At 47.8% G+C, this 18,257-nt stretch overlaps 1 protein-coding gene across 1 annotated transcript; it reads left to right on the top strand.

Moving 5' to 3' along the window:
• Nucleotides 1-9: 9 nt before the first annotated feature.
• LOC122156578 (zinc finger protein 135-like) lies at nt 10-2,499 on the top strand (the record flags this gene model as incomplete). Its single annotated transcript, XM_042811388.1, has 4 exons — nt 10-119; nt 275-426; nt 1,064-1,129; nt 1,238-2,499. Coding segments are annotated over 4 exons (1,590 nt in total), but the record flags the coding sequence as incomplete, so codon positions are not given.
• Between the last annotated feature and the right edge of the window lie 15,758 nt (nt 2,500-18,257).

Here is an 18,257-nt window from a genome sequence, read left to right as displayed (position 1 = left end):
CCCCTGCCATTTCTCTTGTCCCTGCAGGCTCCAGTGAAACTTCTGCCATCCAGCCGGGATCATCTCAGCTGCAGGAGAGCAGCAGATGGCCACCGCACATCCATCTCAGGTAGGGGCTGGGGGAAGCAGGCAGGAGAGGCTGAGGGGCGAGGGATGTGAATGCAGGGGGAGAGGGAGGTGGCCTCAGCCAGTGTGTGTGTGCTGGGGCCAGAGAAGCGGCTGGGATGGGAGTTTGTGTCCTGTTTGAGCTGCTTCCCTGGGCCTTGGCTGTTCCCAGCAAGGAGCCTCTTTGCTTGCAGGAGCCCGTGAGCTTTGCGGAGGTGGCCGTGTCTTTCAGCAGGGAGGAGTGGGTGCTGCTGGACCCTGCGCAGCGAGCGCTGTACCGGGACGTGATGCTGGAGACGTACCAGTGTGTGGCCTCGCTGGGTGAGGGCTTTGCTGCCTTTCCTCCTCGTTAGGCGCCTTTGGCTGCACAGAAGGAGCCTCTGCAGGCCGGACCTAGCATAATCAATATGCAGTTACATATTGATAACAGCAACAGCAAAAAAGGAAAGACTGAGAAGCATGAATATCAGGAGGGATTAGTATGCACAGCAGACTCACAAACGCCCCAGAATCAGTTTTGGCAAACAGGCATCGGTTAGGAGAGAGAAAACCAGCCCTTCTGTTTGTGCTTTACATCGTGCCACCAGCTCCAGCTAAAAGATGACTCCCTGCTTACTCCTTTACAATGTAGGGTTTTGCACTCAGTTGCCATAGACATTTTGATGCCTTGGTCATTGATACATTGTCAGAAAATGAACAAACTGTTCTCAAGTTAATGTTAAGGAAAAAAATCCCTTTGGAGTTTTCAGAGTTGTATAAGGACTCTTTGCTCCAAAGGAAGCTGTGGGCTCAGTGTCATTCAGGCTGAAATTGAGATTACTCCCTGGGGAGGGGGCACAGAGTGGAGGTGTTGAACAGGCACTGTACCAGAATGAAGGAATTGTTCTCATCTCCCTTGTTTCTCTCATTGAAGCTCCACTTCCAGCCCCCAAACCCATGGTGATCTCCCTGCTTGAAGGAGGGGAAGACCCCTGGATCCCAGATGTGCGTAGCCCTGAGGCCGTGCCAGGAGACCTCAGCCCAGGTGAGGTGGTGGAGAGAAAGAGAAGGTTGGGTCTGGAAGAGCCATCTTTGTCTGCATTTTATTTTGGGCACTGTGTGTTATTTGTGGATTTCTTCTTTCATCCAGCAGGAACTGGGATTGCAGATATGCTGGAGGACCTGCAGGAAAGTGGTGTGGCCGAAAGGCGGTGGGGTGGTGTCTGTGTGGAAGAAATCAGAAGGGATGTCCAAGGAGTCCTGGAGCAAGGTCAGGGTGAGCAGCTCATGGAGCCACTGGGAAAGGGTCTGGGAAAGACAGGGAGGAGCCCATTGGACTTCAACGTAGGTCAAAAGGAGCCTGAAGAACCAAGGAACAAGAATGTGAGCCAGCAGAAAAAGCAGAATCCATGCACTGAGTGTGAAAATGGCTTTGAAAAAGATTCCAGCATCATTAACCACCAGCGCATTCGCTCATCAATGAGCCCAAGCAAGTCCTCTGGGTGTGCAAAGGGCTTCAAGAGCTGTTCTGCATTGAAGCTGCACAAGCGCAGACACACAGGACAGAGGCCATTTCAGTGTCCTGAGTGTGGGAAGAGCTTCAGAAGCAGTTCTGAATTGAAGCTGCACCAGCGCTTCCACACAGGGAAGAGACCCTACGAGTGCTCTGAGTGTGGGAAGAGCTTCACAATCAGTTCTAATTTGAAGAGGCACCAGCGCATCCACACAGGGGAGAGACTCTACAAATGTCTTGAGTGTGAGAAGAGCTTCAGAAGCAGTTCTGAATTGAAGTCACACCATCGCATCCACGCAGGTGACAAACCGTACAAGTGCTCTGAGTGTGGGAAGAGCTTCACAATCAGTTCTGATTTAAACAGGCACCATCTCATCCACACAGGGGAGAGACCCTACAAGTGCTCTGAGTGTGAGAAGAGCTTCAGAAGCAGTTCTGAATTGAAGTCGCACCACCTCATCCACACAGTTGAAAAACCGTACAAGTGCTCTGAGTGTGGGAAGTGCTTCAAGAGGTGTTTTGAATTGAAGCTGCACGAGCGCATACACACAGGAGAGAAACCATTTCAGTGTCCTGAGTGTGGGAAGAGCTTCACAAACCATTCTGATTTAAAGAGGCACCAACGCATCCACACAGGGGAGAAACCTTACAAATGTCCTGAGTGTGGGAGGAGCTTCAGAAGCAGTTCCCACCTAACCTACCACAAGCGCTTTCACACAGGAGAGAGACCCTATAAGTGTCCTGAGTGTGGGAAGAGCTTCAAAAGCAGTTCTGAATTGAAGCACCACAAGGGCATCCACACAGGAGAGAGACCTTTTCAGTGTCCTGAGTGTGAGAAGAGCTATAAAAGAAGGTTTAATCTCAACACCCACAAGCACATCCACAGCGCGTGCAGGCTGTAGAAGAATCACAAGATACGGGGAGCCTTCAAAAGCAGTTCCAGCCTCATTACCTATCAACACAGCCACACAACATACAGAGCCTGCAGAGCTCCAAAGGTGGGAAGAGCTAGAGCCAGAGCCACAGCATGATGACCACCTGTGGCTTTGTGTGGTGATGAACCTTACAAATCTCTTGAGTAGAGGAAGAGCTCTGCAGCCAAACTCAATCCTCTTTCTCCTTTGTTGCATGAGAATTATGCATATTGCTGTCCTCCAGCTGCAGTTGCTGTGTTGAGTGGCCATGCAAAGGAGAATCCAGAGTGGGATGTGTCACAGCCATATATGGGAAGAGCTTTTGCCACGGGATCCTCTCAGAGCAATGACCCTAGAAATGCCTGCACTGCAGGAAGAGCTCATCCCAAGCTCAGTCATCATTAAACATTGTCCAGTCCTTGTGATAAGGAAGCCCTGCAAGTGTCTCTGGTGCAGGAAGTTTTTCTCTAGGCTGGCACCTCCTTTCCCATGGGGAAACCCCCTAAAGAGAGACCTTAAGAATTTTGGTGAGCCCAAGGATGAGGGAGACCCAGATGCTTCTCCCCACACGGGAGGAGTTTGCAAAGGAGATGGCATCACTGGCACCCTCTGCAGAATGGATTTAACCCAGGAGCTTCAGATGGCCTCTCCTTGCTACCCAAATCCTGCTTTCCTCTTCTTTCTTCCTGCCAGCAGCTTTTTGGTGCCGTTTACTTAGGAGAGGCATCTGTGTAGGGATGTTCTGTGTGTCTGTGTGCATGTGTTGCTCTCAGTAATTTGTGAGTGCGCTGATGAATCTGAGAGAAGGGTCAGGAGAGCATTAACATGGCTCTTGGAGATTTTCTGAGAATCATCTGTAGTAGAAAGGGAAGGGGGTGAATAAAGTAGCTGAGTTTTACTGAAGCTTTCTTCACTGTCGTCTTGTTTTTTGTTCTTAAAATACATGTCTGCAAGTGGAATGAGGAGAGGGAAAGGTGCAATCAGGATTTGGTTTTGGTGCCTCCTCCAGCCCACTGCTTGCTTTTGGGAAGGCATTTCCCAACCAGGAGGGAGAAAAACAGGCCTTCTATTGGTGTCTAATGGCCTATTGTTTACAAGTCTTGTGTCTTTTCTTTCTTTTCCTTTCTGCTGTCACACTCGCCACCCGAAAGTCAGTGCACCCATTTTTGCCTGTCAGGAAACTGCCTGTTTGCAGGGCAGTATCTGTGTGCATGCTTATCTTTGCAGGTATAATCATGGAATCACAGAATTGTAGGAGTTGGAAGGGACTTTTAGAGATCATCGAGTCCAACCCCCTTGCCAAAGCAGGGTCCCTGCACCAGGTCACACAGGTAGGCGTCAAGGCGAGTCTTCAACATCTCCAGAGAAGGAGACTCCACAACCCCCCTGGGCAGCCTGTTCCAGTGCTCCGTCACCTCACCTAAAGAAATTCTTGCGCACATTAGTGCAGAACTTCCTATGCTGCTGCTTATGTCCATTTCCCCTTGTCGTGTGTCCACGTACCACTGAAAAGAGACTGGCCTCACCACTATGGCCCCCACAGGTATTTATAAACCTAGATTAGATCCCCACTCAGTCATCTTTTTTCAAGGCTAAACAGACCCACTTCACTCAGCTTTTCTTCACAGGAGAGATGCTCCGGCCCTTCACCATCTTTGTGGCCCTCCGCTGGATTCTTTCCAAAGGTCCCTCTCTATTTTGTACTGGGGAGGCCAGAACTGGACACAGTACTCCAGATGAGGCCTTACCAGGGCAGAGTAGAGGGGGAGGATCACCTCCCTCGACCTACTGGCCACGGTCTTTTTAATGCACCCCAGGATGCCATTGGCCTTTTTGGCTGAGGGCACACTGCTGGCTCATATCTGACCTGTCGTCCACCAGGACACCCAGGTCCCTCTCTGCAGAGCTCCTCTCCAGCAGCTCATCCCCCAGCCTGTACCAGTGCATGCAATTATTCCTCCCTAGGTGTAAGACTCTACATGTGCTTTTGTTGAACCTCATCAGGTTTCTTACTGTTCAGCTCTCCAGCCTGTCCAGGTCTCGCTGAATGGCTGCACAGCCTTCAGGCGTATCAGTAAACAGACTTTATGATATGAAAGCTTGAATGGGATGAAGAAAGCTAATGCTCATTCTGTACAATGAGTGAGGTAAGGCTGATGTAACACGAGGATGCTGCTCACAATCCTACTCATCTCCAAAGCTGCAGTACAGCAGTCTCAGTGATGTGTCAACATAAACAGCTCCTCTCCCATTTTGCCAGTCATCCCTACCCTAAGGGCAGGAAAATGAACACAGGGCAGAAAGTTCCGTGTTGGGTTGTCCTTGAAAAGTCCCCTCTAAATACCCTTAAATATGGCAACTCCCTTTTTGGACAGTGCTCCTGGAAAACTCTGTCTGCAACACTGAGACCTCCCTCATGAACAGTTCAAGTCTTGAAGACTTGAAGGAAATGCCTTGTTAGGTCTTTCTGCACTGTAATGAGCCCCACAGCGAATGTGGTGTGCATGAACTTCAGGTACTGAGGAGAAGACTGCAGCAACCAAATGATGAAGGTGCAGTCAAAATGCTGTCTAGAAATGCTGGAGAGTGTTGGAGTGTTAATTGGTCCCTGTGGAGCCATTACCAGCAAAGCCTCTCCACATCCATGTTAGAGCAGATAATTGGAGGCCGTGATTCCCGGCAGGCAAAGGCCCTGTGCAGGTGCTTTGAGATCGAGGCAAGCCCTTGGTTTCTCTGATGCAACTGAAAGGTAGGGCCATAGCTGCAGCCTCTGGGAAGGGTGGTCCTGTCCCTCACTGATGTCCCAAGGCTCTCCCACAGTCAGTGGGATGTGAATCACAGAATCATAGAATTGCAAGGTTGAAAATAACCTGCAAGATCATCCAGTTCAACCGTCCTCCCATTACCGTTGCAACTACAAGCCCCTAAGCCATATCTCATAGCCACTCATCCAGATGCCTCTTGAGCACTGCCAGGGGTGATGACTCCACCACTTCCTGGGCAGCCATTCCATTGTCTGACCACTCTCTGAGGGAAAAAGTTCTTCCTTACGTCTAACCTAAACCTCCTCTGGTACAACTTAGAGCCATTTCCCCGGGTCCTGTTTGTTGCCTGGGAAAAGAGGCCAAAGTTTGAGAGTGCAATGAGGTCTCCTCTGCGCCTCCTCCAGACTGAACAATCCCAGCTCCCTCAGCCACTCCTAATAGGATTTGTGCTCCACACCCCTCACCAGTTTTGTTGCCCTTCTCTGGACATGTTACAGGTCCTCAAAGTCTTTCTTGTAGTGAGGGGCCCAAAACTGAACACAGTACTCGAGGTGCAGCCTCACCAGTGCTGAGTAGAGGGGGACAATTACCTCCCTGCTCCTGCTGGTCACACTATTTCTAATGCAGGCCAGGATGCCGTTCCACCTCTTGGCTACCTGGGCATACTGTCAGCTTGTGTTCAGCCAAGCATCAACCAACACCCCCAGGTCCCTTTCCTCTTCACAGTCATTCAGACACTCAGCCCCAAGCCTATAGCTGTATGGGATTATTGTGGCCAAAGTGCAGGAACTGGCACTTGGCCTTATTGAACCTCATCCCATTCCCCTCAGCCCAACAATCCAGCTTATCCAGATCCCTCTGAAGGGCCTTCCTACGCTCAGGGAAATCAACACTACCTCCCAGCTTGTTGCCATCTGCAGACTTACTGAGGGCACACTCAGTGCCTTCATCAAGGCCATCAGTAAAGATATTAAGCAAGATGGGCCCCAGTACCGACCTCTTGGGGACACCACTTGTAACGGATCTCCAGTTGGGCTTAGTTCCAAGCCCTGACCATTGGGCACGCAGCAGATATGTGGATGATTCTTGTCCCCCATGAGAACCAGTGCATGGGATTGCAAGGCTACTTCCAGCTGCATGTAGAAGGCCTCATCGACTTCATCCTCCTGATCTGGTGACTGTAGTACACCCCACAACACTGTCGGCCATACCAGACCTGCTCTTCATTCCCACCCAGAAGCACTCCACACGTTCTTCATCCTCTCACGGGTGCACCTCAGTCTATTCCAGTAGGTCTCTCACATAAAGGGCAACTCCTCCACCTTGCTTCCCCAGCCTGTCTTTCCTGAAAAGGACACAGCCCTCCATGGCAGCATTCCAGTCACGTGAACTGTGTCACCACATCTCTGAGACTGCAGTGAGATCATGGCCCTGCAGCTGCACACAGATCTCCAGCTCATCCTGTTCATTGCCCATGCTATGCGCACTGGTCTACAGGCACTTCAGGGAAGCAGCAGGTGCATTTACACTTGGAGGGACACAGGAAGATTTTGGATGGGGTATTGGCAACATGACCTTCTCTGAGGAGTCCCCATATGATCCTATGGGAGAGCTCAGAGGTTTTCCCTGTAATCTCCAACAATCTCCCACAGTGACAACATCCCTCAGCCCTTCTCTGCCACACTGAATTCCCCTCTCTTGCCTCTTTGGACCTAGTTTAAAGACTTGGAAATCATTCCAGAGAGCTTGTTCCCCAGCACACGTGTGCCCCACTTGCTCAGTCCATCAGTAGCCCATACACCCTGTTTCTTCCTGCACAAGATCAGAATACCCAAAGCCTTGATCACAATGCTGCCCCTTCAGCCAAGCAGCAAAAGGGAGCCTCAGTGCTCCCCAGCCAGGGACCCCCAGTTGCTGAGACTGTCCATCCTTTTTTGGTGGCACTGATATTGACGCAGTGCCCTGTCTGGCCCCCTGCCCTGCATTCTAAATGTTCTTCTAGGGGCATGTGTTCTGACTGCACGGTTTTGCATTTCCTCACTCAAAGAATGTGAGACATTGTCACTGTAGATAACAGCAGCAGTAGGAAGTTTGAGAAGCAAAATGATCGCCCTCACACTGTATTTTGCCCACTGACTGATATTTAGTCCCCTAAGCAAGACAGAGAGTACGTCTGCTCCTGTGAGCAGAACTGTAAGCTCCATTCCATCCATCCCACCAAATACACACAGCAACCCCATCCCATCCCACCTGCCCTGCATCTCCAGCCTGCAGAGCCCAGAGCCATCCATCACACACAGCACACCCGTCACAGGGCCGTTCCCACCACCTCTCACTCATGCTGATGATGCTGCAGCACACAGGGCCTCCAACTTTGGATGCCAATGTGAGAAACCAGTAACATGTAACAGCCATGCACATGTGTTGAGGACTGGCTTGAAAACCAAGGCCATGTTCAGTGTATCAAGGTCATGATAGCCTTGTAAGGCAATTCGAGTAAACAACTAGTTGCAAGTTAAGCTGTATGAGGAAGCTGTTATGGGAAGTAGGCGTAGCGGGGAACTTCACGTTCTCAAAGTTACAGGTTGACATAAATGAGTAGTGCCCAATGAGAAGGCGACAAGTGTACTGTAAGGTTATATACTCTGATGCTCTACCATTAAAGGTTGGACTTAGCTGCTAACTGGTATCGAATCGTCTCTAAGATCCCACAATCCTGCTCCCAAATGGCGCCCAAACAGGGAGCAGAGGCAGTCTGAACATCTTCGGGGCTTTGCTATGGGAGGAAGGACAGCATGCGGCAGCGCATGCTAAAACCGGGAAGGAAGACAACATGGAGCTGGAGGTAGCCCTGTCATTACCAGCGAGCTTGTTAGAGAAGTGAGGCGTAAAGCTCAGTGCCAAAGTCCTATCTGCATTAGTTACAATGGGCCGGGCAAAAGGGCTTTTCAATGATTCAGTACAGGTCTTTTTAAGGAGTGGCAAGATTTCAGTGATGCTATTTGGGACACTGTAATAAATGTAGAAAAGTGGGCAAAAAGGATGCAGAGCCCTTGGCAGGAGGTTATTAACTGCCTAAAGAAATACCAGGTAGAGAAAAATACTGCCCAGAATGTGATGCAAGTTTTAGACCTGGCTGAAGGCAGTAAGACGACAGAATCGGTGTTCGGGGTGGGAGGACAGTCAATCTTTGAACCATCAACCCCACCAATTATGCTGGAAGCTGAAGTTTGCAATCCGAATTTGCCTCATTAGACTGCCCCAAAAAGATTGAACCCAACACCCCATTGCTGCCTACCCCTTCTGTGACAGATGGAACAGATCAATCTACCTGCCCCAGGCTGCCAGCACGGCCGATTCTTCTGAATCCCAAATCGGAGGAATCGTCATCCAGTGATGATGAAGCCACCTCTCGGGAAAGGAGAGTCGTCAGGAGACTGGGGGGACGTGGTGGCTTAACTGTACAACCTATGGGAGGTGGAGAATGGTCAGCAATAATAAGGGATGCAGTCCTGGAAGGAGAATGGGGGGTGGTCAGGTTGTTAACACAAGGGGCATATCTGGTAATTCATCAGCCTGGGCACGGGAACGGGCAGGTTGCCAAATATGTACAAATAGACTGGAAGCTGTTACAGCAGTTACGTAATACTGTGGCTGATAATGGGCTGCACTCAGAGGCAGCCAGGCAAATGTTACAATGGTTATGGTCCATGAATATGATGGTGCCAGAAGATATTAAGCAAATAATGAAACTGATTTGCTGACCCTCACTATTGATGGTGTGGGAAAAGGCCTGGCGGACGGAGTGTGAGGCTTCAACCAGAGTAAATAGACCTCTGGGTGACCCGCTTGCTAATGTTACCCCAGATATGTTAATGGGGATGGGCAATTATACAACCACTCCGGTTCAGATGACTTTCCCTGCACCCATTCTATGGGAAAGCATGCGCTGCTCTCGAATGGCCTTGCAATTTGTGCCCTCGAAAGAGGTGCAACCACACTACGTTACAATTAAGTAGTCGGATGGGGAACCATTTTCCTCCTTTATAGACAAATTAACAGACTCCCTAATGCCTGAACCCAGCCTCACCCCAGAAGCCAAGGAAATTATGCTGAAAACATTAGCAGTAGAGAAGGCCAATGCAAAAACACAGAGTATCCTATTGCAGTTGCCACGATCAGCCAGTGTAGCAGATATGATAGAGAAGGTGAACCAATCTGGTATAGATGCATCTGCAGCTATGATTGGGAGAGTAGTGCAACAATCAATGCCGTACCTCAATGGAATCAGTCACTGCCGCTTTAGCAGCTGCACTAAGGCCATTGGGGATGAAGGAGAGGGCTGAGTCACAAGGGTCATGTTTTAGGTGTGGAAACAGGGGACATATTAGGAAACAATGTAGAGAACAGGTTTGGTGCAAAAACTGCAAGAGTGCTTCACATGCAACTTTAGCCTGTAGATAGTGTCAGGGAAACTGACAATTACAGCCAGCCACCCGAGGGAGTCTGGGATCAGACTTGGCTACCGCAGTAAGAACAACATTGATTGATCAAAACCCGGGAAAAATAGCTACCACAATAACTGGCCCAATCATAATTCAAGGCAAGATATATGGTGCCTTATATTATATATATATAGTCGGGACGTGATGGCTCAACTTCATTTCCGGTTGGTTTCACCATCAGCAGTTTATCAGTCGCAGCCACTGAGCAGCAGCCTCAACCCATAAAGTTATAATGGAAAACTGATAACCTGGTATGGGTGGATCAGTGGTTGCTAACTCAGGAAAAGTTATCAGAGGCCCAAAAACTAGTTCAAGAACAATTTGAAGCAGGACATATTGTTTGTTCCACAAGCCCGTGGAATGCCCCCATATTCATAATAAAAAAGAAATCAGGAAGATGGAGGCTCTTAAACAATTTGAGGAAAATTAAGAAAATAATAGAGCCCGTGGGAGCCTTACAACCAGGGTTGCCGTCACCCACAATGATCTTTGCACACTCAGGATACTGAAAGGTTCTCTCTCCTGTGTGAAGCGCTTGTGACGCTTCAATTCAGAACTATTTTTGAAGCTCTTCCAATGCTCAGAGCACATGTAGGGTATTGCTAGTGTGTGGAAGCGCTAGTGGTAGGTGAGGTGGGAACTACTTTTGAAGCTCTTCCCACACTCAGAGTACTTAAAGGGTCTCCCACCTGTACGGATGCACTGGTGGGAGGTGAGGTGGGATCTCCTTCTGAAGCTCTTCCCACACTCAGAGCTCCTGCTGCGTCTGTCTCCTGTGTGGATGCATTGGTGGTAGGTGAGGTGGGATCTCATTCTGAAGCTCTTCCCACAGTCACAGCACTTGTATGGACTCATTGCTGAGCACATGCACTGGTGGTTAACGATGCTGGAATCTTTTTCGATGTTGTTTCCACACTCAGTGCATGGATTCTGCTTTTTTTTTTTTTCTTTTTTTCTGGCACACATCCTTGCTCCTGGATTCTTCAGGCTCTCTTTTGACCTATGTTGAAGTCCAGCGGGCTGCTTCCTTTCTTTATCAGACGGATTCCCAGAGGCTTCATGATGTGCTTACCCTGACCTTGCTCCAGGCCTCCTTGGACATCCCTTCTGATTTCTTCCACACAGACAGCACCCCACCGCCTTTTGGCCACACCACTTTCCTGCAGGTCCTCCAGCATATCTGTAATCCCAGTTCCTGCTGGATGAAAGAGGAAAGATTTTGCACAGCACACAAAGGAACCCATTGCCACCTGGTCACTTTGATGCTGGGACACTGGGGCCAACTGTGTTTTTAGATGACAGAGAAGCTCACCAAATGGAGTTTACTCACACTTATTTTTGAGTGTGTTTGACTTGCACTTTACTCCAGGGTTTCTCAAATTTTCATTACTTTACTCACACTTCACTCTGGGTTTACTCACAGTTTTATCTGGGTTTTTCTGGCAAAATTTCTCAGGAGTGTATGCTCTGTCTTTTGGGCCCACCCACACTTTACGCTAGGTGTTTCTCACACTGTACTCAGAGTTTACTGACACCTTGCTCTTGTCTTAGAGTTTTGTCCAGTTTTACTCAGATTTTACACCAGAGTAACACACTCTTTACTCTGGGTTTACTCTTAGTCTACTTGGGGTGCATCCACTCCTTACTCTGGGCTTTACACACACTTTGCATTCACACTTTTTATGACACCCTACTCCAGGTGTGTATGCTCTCTCTTCCAAGCCTTCCCACAGTTTACTCCAGGTGTTTCTTACTCTTTACTCTGAGTTTACTCACACTTTACTCCTGGCTTACTCACAGTTTTCACCAGGATTTGCTCACACTTTTCACCAGGCTTGCACACTCTTTGCTCTGGGATTATTCTTACTCAACTCCGGGTGAGCTCACTTCTTACTCTGGTTTTACTCACATTTTACGCCATGTTTACTGACCCTTTACTCATGGTTTACTCAACCCTACATCGCTTGCTGCTGCGTCTCTGCAGCCCTGAGTGTAACTTGGTTAAGGCTTATAACGGACTTGCTTATACTTTAAAGCCATTTGAACTTTCCTCCAAGTATGGGGTGTTAGACATATTGCAGGCATTCCTCATTCTCCCACTGGACAAGCTATCATTGAGCATACTCATCTCACATTGAAATCCATTCTTCATAAACAAAAAAGAGGGAATACGGGAGACACACCACAAGAAAGGCTGCATGTGTTTTGCTTTCTCTGTGCCATCTGTCAATAAAGCAGAGCCAGCCTCTTGGCATGAATGTGTTGTACTGCCTCAAGGCTTGAAGAATTCTCCGACTGTGTCAGCTGTTCGTAGCCACTGCCTTGCAACCTATTTGTAAAGCCAACCCTCATATGATCATTTATCATTACGGGGATGACATCCTGTGCTGTCAGGAACAGCCTTTTGATAATAGCTGGGAAATGCAATTCATCTCCCATCTCTCTCAATTTGGCCTTACGGTGGCACCGGAGAAAGTGCAACGCACCTTTCCTATGTTAAATCTGGGTTGGAAACTGACAGATGCAATGATATACCCTCAGACTGCAGAATTGAAAATTGATATTTCTATATTCACCGACTTTCAAACACTTTTAGGTCATTTACAATGGCTATGGCCATCGGTTGGCATTTCTAACGCACAACTGGAACCGTTGTTATAGTTGTTAAGGGGGAGATGTGCTAATGATGCAATTGTACTGATGCCTGAGGCTAAGCAGGCTCTAGTCCAGATCACCACCCAAATTCAATCGGCAGCTAGCCATCGTCAATCCCTACTTCATGACATTTCTCTTGTGTATGTCCAGGAAAGACACTCTTTTGCAGTCATCTGTCAATGGCAAAAGAAAAAGGGGGAGGTTGGTCAAGGCAGAATACCACTGACGGACAACTGTAAAAGGCACACTTCTCCTCAAAACAGGCCTACTAAACAATCTTGTACTTTCCATCTGTGTTTTTTTGTTTGTTTGTTTTGTTTTTTGCTGGAATGGCTGTTTCCCCCTGCTCAGTCTTTGATGACTTATTGATATAGTAGCTGAACTAATTTGTATGGGCAGAGACAGATGTCTCAGCATAGCGGGGCAAGAACTTGATGATATTAGTTTACCCTTTACCTCGATGTGGGCAGAATGGGTGTACCATAATTCCCTCTCCTTACAGTTGTCTTTAGAAGGGTACCTTGGTTGTTGGCATACGGAATTCCCAGATCAGCAAGTAGTGCAGTTCCTGGAAAAAACCGACTGGATTGAAATAGCTCATTATTCAAATGACTGGTAAATAGTTGCACAGTGTATACTGATGCTGAAGCCACAGAGATGTGTGTGTGTGGTGGGACAATAGCTGGAAGCATCAGTTTGTGCCAACAGAGCTGCAAGACAGTTTACAAACTGTGGAACTAGAAATGATTTTATGGGCCTTCACTGCATGGCCAAATGAACCCCTAAGTGTTGTAACCGATTCCCTCTACACGGCTGGCGTATGTCAAAGAATTGAGGACGCCCACATTAAAAACAACAACAATGTGTGGCTTATCTCTCTGTTTTTATGCCTTAAACATACGTTACGGCAAAGAAAGGAACCATATTGTGTCATCCACATTCGCAGACAGCTAAATACACTTGTCAGTCCGCTGGACAAATGGCTAGAGGGATGGAGCTTTACCGGATGGCTGCAAGGTTTGGGAAAGAAAGATTTTCACGCTCCCCTAATGATTGTTTTAGGTATTATAATGATCAGTATAGGTATCGGAATTGTAAAACACTTGCTCAACAAAATGCCTGCTGCTGTCTAGCTTGCACAAACAGAAAAAGGGGGAATTGTGGAGGAGTGGTGGACGCAGCTCGGCCATGTTTACTCCTCTTTGGATCATTGCGAGCAAGCAGTCCACGAAAGGGACAGCACCAGGATGTGGGACGACCATGAGAAAGACTGACGATCATGAGAGAGACTGATACCAGACTTGAAACGACTGGCCTGTGCTTCTTATTGTTTGCTATTGCCTTGTAGCTTGCTGTATTGCAAAGGTATAATACAGGGTGCGAATTTCCTGTCGTGTTGATGCGGTTGAGTGCTTCCTTTATTTCAGTATAGATTGAATGTGAATTAATAGGATTTAATGTTTCCAATGCTGGGATGTACGGGAATAGCTCTTCTAATGTATTAGTAACGCTCGGTTATGATGCTGTCAGCCTATCAATTAGCCTTTTCTTGATTAGTGAAGACAAAACCTGGAAAGGAATCCCAGGAAAGGGATGACCCTGTATTGTAGGATGATTAACTCTCTTTCATCTCACTAATCAGGATGTATTTTGCAAGTAGGTGTTCCACTTGGGCTCTGTATCTCGCAGTGGCCATGCGGATGCAGTGTACAAATGGGAAGTACCCTTCAGACCCTGAGATGAAGAAAAGCAAGAGAATCTGATGTGGGTGGGAGAGGAAAAGTGCACCTTGAAGCAGGGGACGCCCTGCTGGCATTGCCTATCGCATTCACCACCACCATGTTTTTTCTCTCTCTTTTTCTGCAGGTTGTTGTTTCTCTAGGGTCAGAAAGTAAGAACGCCCCTAGTGATACTCTAGCGCATTTGCCCTCGAATATTGATACAGCCACTAATTTTCAATAGAACAGTTGAAGACCTCTTTCTAATCAGTTAGAGATTAAAGTAGAATGGGACACTCAGGAATTTATTTCCAGGTTGCAGAAAGTTGGGCTGCAGACCAAACACGTTTGTTGTTTTCAGTAGATTAACAGCAATATGCTGTTTGCCTTGTCTCTTTAGAGTACTGTCAATTGAGGCCTTGATTCAGTTATAATGATTGTACAATTAATATAATTAGTGTTATTATTTTATAGTATAGTAAAAGTTTGTGAATAAACAAAAAAAGGGGGAATTGTGGGAACACAAGAGAAAACTGTTCAGAGCAGCAGCTGTGGAGCAAGACAAGCAGCATGAAAACCAAGAACACCACTAGAAGAAGAAAGAACATCTCAGGGCTCTGATTGGCTTCACTTGGTGTTACCTCACACTTTACTCCAATTCCACTTGCACTTTACTCTGGGTTTACTCACACTTCTTTTTTGTGCGTTTTTGACTCACACTTTACTCAAGGTGGAATCAAACTTTTATTCGTCTTTACTCACACTTTACTCCTGGCTTATTCACTCTTCTTTTTTGAGTTTGTCTGACTCACACTTCACTCAAAATGGACACAACATTTTTATTATAAATACCTGCAGCTCCATAGAATAGAGTGGTGAGCTTAATAAAGACCAGTATGTTCTGAGTATGAAAGGAGGAAAATTGGTGGAAGGCAATCTCTTGAAGAACAGTTCTACAAGAGAAAACAAATAGATACATGTATTTCTTTTCCCATTTCAAAAGCACTCAGAAAGTTTACAGACTTGGCAGGAGATGGGCAGTCCGCCCGGACTTCAAGCACATGTTTGCAATCCAAGTCCTGCAGTCCTGATAAGCTTTCCAACAAAGCTCTCTGAGAATACAGAGAGGTTGGTTCTGCTTAGATGATCTTTGAGGTCCTTTCCAACCCAGGCCCATTCTATGATGCTGTGATTCACAGGGATTGAAGCTGAGCGTTTCTCACAAAGGTATGACCATGTTGCATGCTGTGCTGCCACAACACAAAAGAAGCTTCACCCCCAACCCCATCAATTGTAGATCACGTGGAGGCCCTTGGGAAATGTAGCACATCTCAGTGTATCCTCCTCTTGGAGAATCAGAACTGATGGGAGACTTCTAGAGAACACCACAACAGGCAATACAGCTCTGCAGTGTACTCCATCTCCATACCAACAGTCTGTCGCATGATGTCATGAGATGGACTACTGTCACAACCAGGACACAAAGCTCACATAAACCCTTTTCTCACGGGCAAGTCACCTGTTCAGGCCACGATCTGTGATCTTGCACAGATATGGAAGTTCCACTTAGCCTTCAGTGGGATGGAAGTGAGAACACTTGGAATAAGCTGATAAACAATGTCCCAAACTGGACTAGGGTGGGCTTCCTTAATAGCTTGCTTATTTGCTTTCTTTTGTTTTTTGTTCTTTTTGTTTGTTTGTTTTGTTTTTTGTTTTTCTTCTCAAGAGCACAATCAGAAGAGGATGTGTAGACCCTCCCTGCCATAGGGATACAGTCCCTTTGGATGTGTTTCTGAACCATGGCATTCTGGAAAGCCTTGATGTGAGCGCAGGAAATACTTTTGGTCATGTGTACAGCTGGGTTATCAGCAGAAAGGAAAGAGATGCGGCTGTGATCACGGCAAAGTTCAGAGGAACATCCCCTGCAGAAAGATGCGTAGAGTTTAAACAATGCCAAGTGAAACTAAGAATCCACTTTTGCCCCACAGAAAATGCAATAGAAAAGGAAGCAGTCTTTCCTGACACAAACCCCCGGTTACCCCGAGGGCGGTTCCTTCTGGGTGTCATTAAAGTCTGTAGATCTACAGCAGCGAACAGCAGAGCCGGCCCTCGTACAGCAGAGAGCTTAACCATGCTCATGCCTTGCAGGGAAGACCGAATTGAGAAAGCAGGATAGGAAGTTGTTCGAAATAGCACTCACTTGTTCAGTGAGTAGAAACGTGACATCAGTGCCATGGGCAGCGCTCAGTGAGGAAGTGACCCAGCTGCAGGGAGATGCTGCCCTCGAGAGCAGGGCAGCCAGAGATTGCCTCTTGCTGGGAGCTGCTCACGGGTGAGAGGAGTTAAAGGAACGGCAGGGCAGCAACTTGGGGATGTGTGACCACAAGGATGTGCGAATGTCCCCAGTAAAGGAAGCAAAGAGAGCCAGCAGAAAGCGATGCTCCACTAGCATAACAAAACGCAGCCCCCATCCCTCCCTCCCTTCCTCCTTTCCCTCTCTGGGTGAGGGCTTTGCTGCCTTTCCTCCTCGTTAGGTCACCTTTGGCTGTGCAGAATGAGCCTCTGCAGGCCGGGCCTAGCATAATTGCTGTGCAGTCACATATTGATAACTACAACAGCAACTAAGGAAAGACTGAGAAGCATGACTATCAGAATGGGTTAGTATGCACAACAGACTGATAAAAGCCCCAGTGTCAGTTTTGGCAAGCAGGCAGCAGTCTGGAGAGGGAGAACCTGCTCCCTGCAAACAGCCCTTGTGTTGCTGCATTGTATGGTGCCTCCAGCCCCAGCAGACAGAGCACTTCCAGGTTGTTACTTCTGCATTTATTGCCTCTAATTTCCATTCATAGAATCATTGAATGGCAAGGTTGGAAACAACCTGCAAGATCATCTAGTCCATTCCCATGAACATTTTGTGAAGCCTTGGGCATTGAGCTGTTTGGAAAATATTAAAGTAAACATTCTAATGGGTGTGTGATTGCCCACTGTTATTATGGCCCTAATCTTGTTTTCACCATGGTGATGGATGTACTGCAAAGTTGCTGATCAAGCGGCTGTGCCAGATTCTGGGAAACACTCTTATCTCCATATTTCTTCCATTGAAGCTCCACCTCGAGGCCCCAAACCCATGGTGATCTCCCTGCTTGAAGGAGGGGAAGAGCCCTGGATCCCAGATGTGTGTAGCCCTGAGGCCGTGCCAGGAGACCTCAGCCCAGGTGAGGTGGTGGAGGGAAGAAGTTTGGGTCTGGAAGAGCCGTCTCTGTGTTTTATTTTGGGCACTGTGTGCTATTTCTGGATTTCCTCTTTCATCCAGCAGGAACTGGGATTGCAGATATGCTGGAGGACCTGGAGGAAAGTGGTGTCGCCGAAAGGTGGTGGGGTGGTGTCTGTGTGGAAGAAATCAGAAGGGATGTCCATGGAGGCCTGGAGCAAGGTCAGGGTGAGCAGCTCATGGAGCCACTGGGAAAGGGTCTGGGAAAGACAGGGAGGAGCCCATTGGACTTCAAGATAGGTGAAAAGGAGACTGAAGAACCCAGGAGCAAGAATGTGTGCCAGAAAGAAATGCAGAATCCCTGCACTGAGAGTGGAAATAGTTTTGAAAACGATTCCAGCATTGTTTACCACCAGTGCATTCACTCAACAGAGAGCCTATGCAAGTGTTCTTATTGTGGGAAGAGCTTCAAGAAGAAATCCCAACTCACATACCACCAACGCATCCACACAGGAGAGAGACCCTACAAGTGCTCTGAGTGTGGGAAGAGCTTTTACAAGGATTTTTCAAGTGAAGCAACACGAGCGCTTGCACACAGGGGAGAGGCCCTACAAGTGCTCTGAGTGTGGGAAGACCGTAAAAACCCATTCCCACCTCACATACCACCACCACTTACACACGGGAGAAAGACCCTACAAGTGCTCTGAGTGTGGGAAGAGCTTCAAAAGTTGTTCAGATTTAAAGCGCCACCAGCGCATCCACACAGGAGAAAGACCCTATAAGTGTCCCGAGTGTGGGAAGAGCTTCAGAAGGAATTCTGAATTGAAGTGTCATCAGCACACAGGGGAGAGACCCTTCAAGTGTCCTGAGTGTGAGAAAAGCTTCAAACACA

This window comes from Centrocercus urophasianus, unplaced genomic scaffold, assembly GCF_019232065.1.
Source record: "Centrocercus urophasianus isolate 14NV4802_14NV808 unplaced genomic scaffold, USGS_Curo_1.0 seq_1297, whole genome shotgun sequence".
Classification (NCBI taxonomy): domain Eukaryota; kingdom Metazoa; phylum Chordata; class Aves; order Galliformes; family Phasianidae; genus Centrocercus; species Centrocercus urophasianus.
This window is presented reverse-complemented; position numbering and strand designations above follow the sequence as displayed.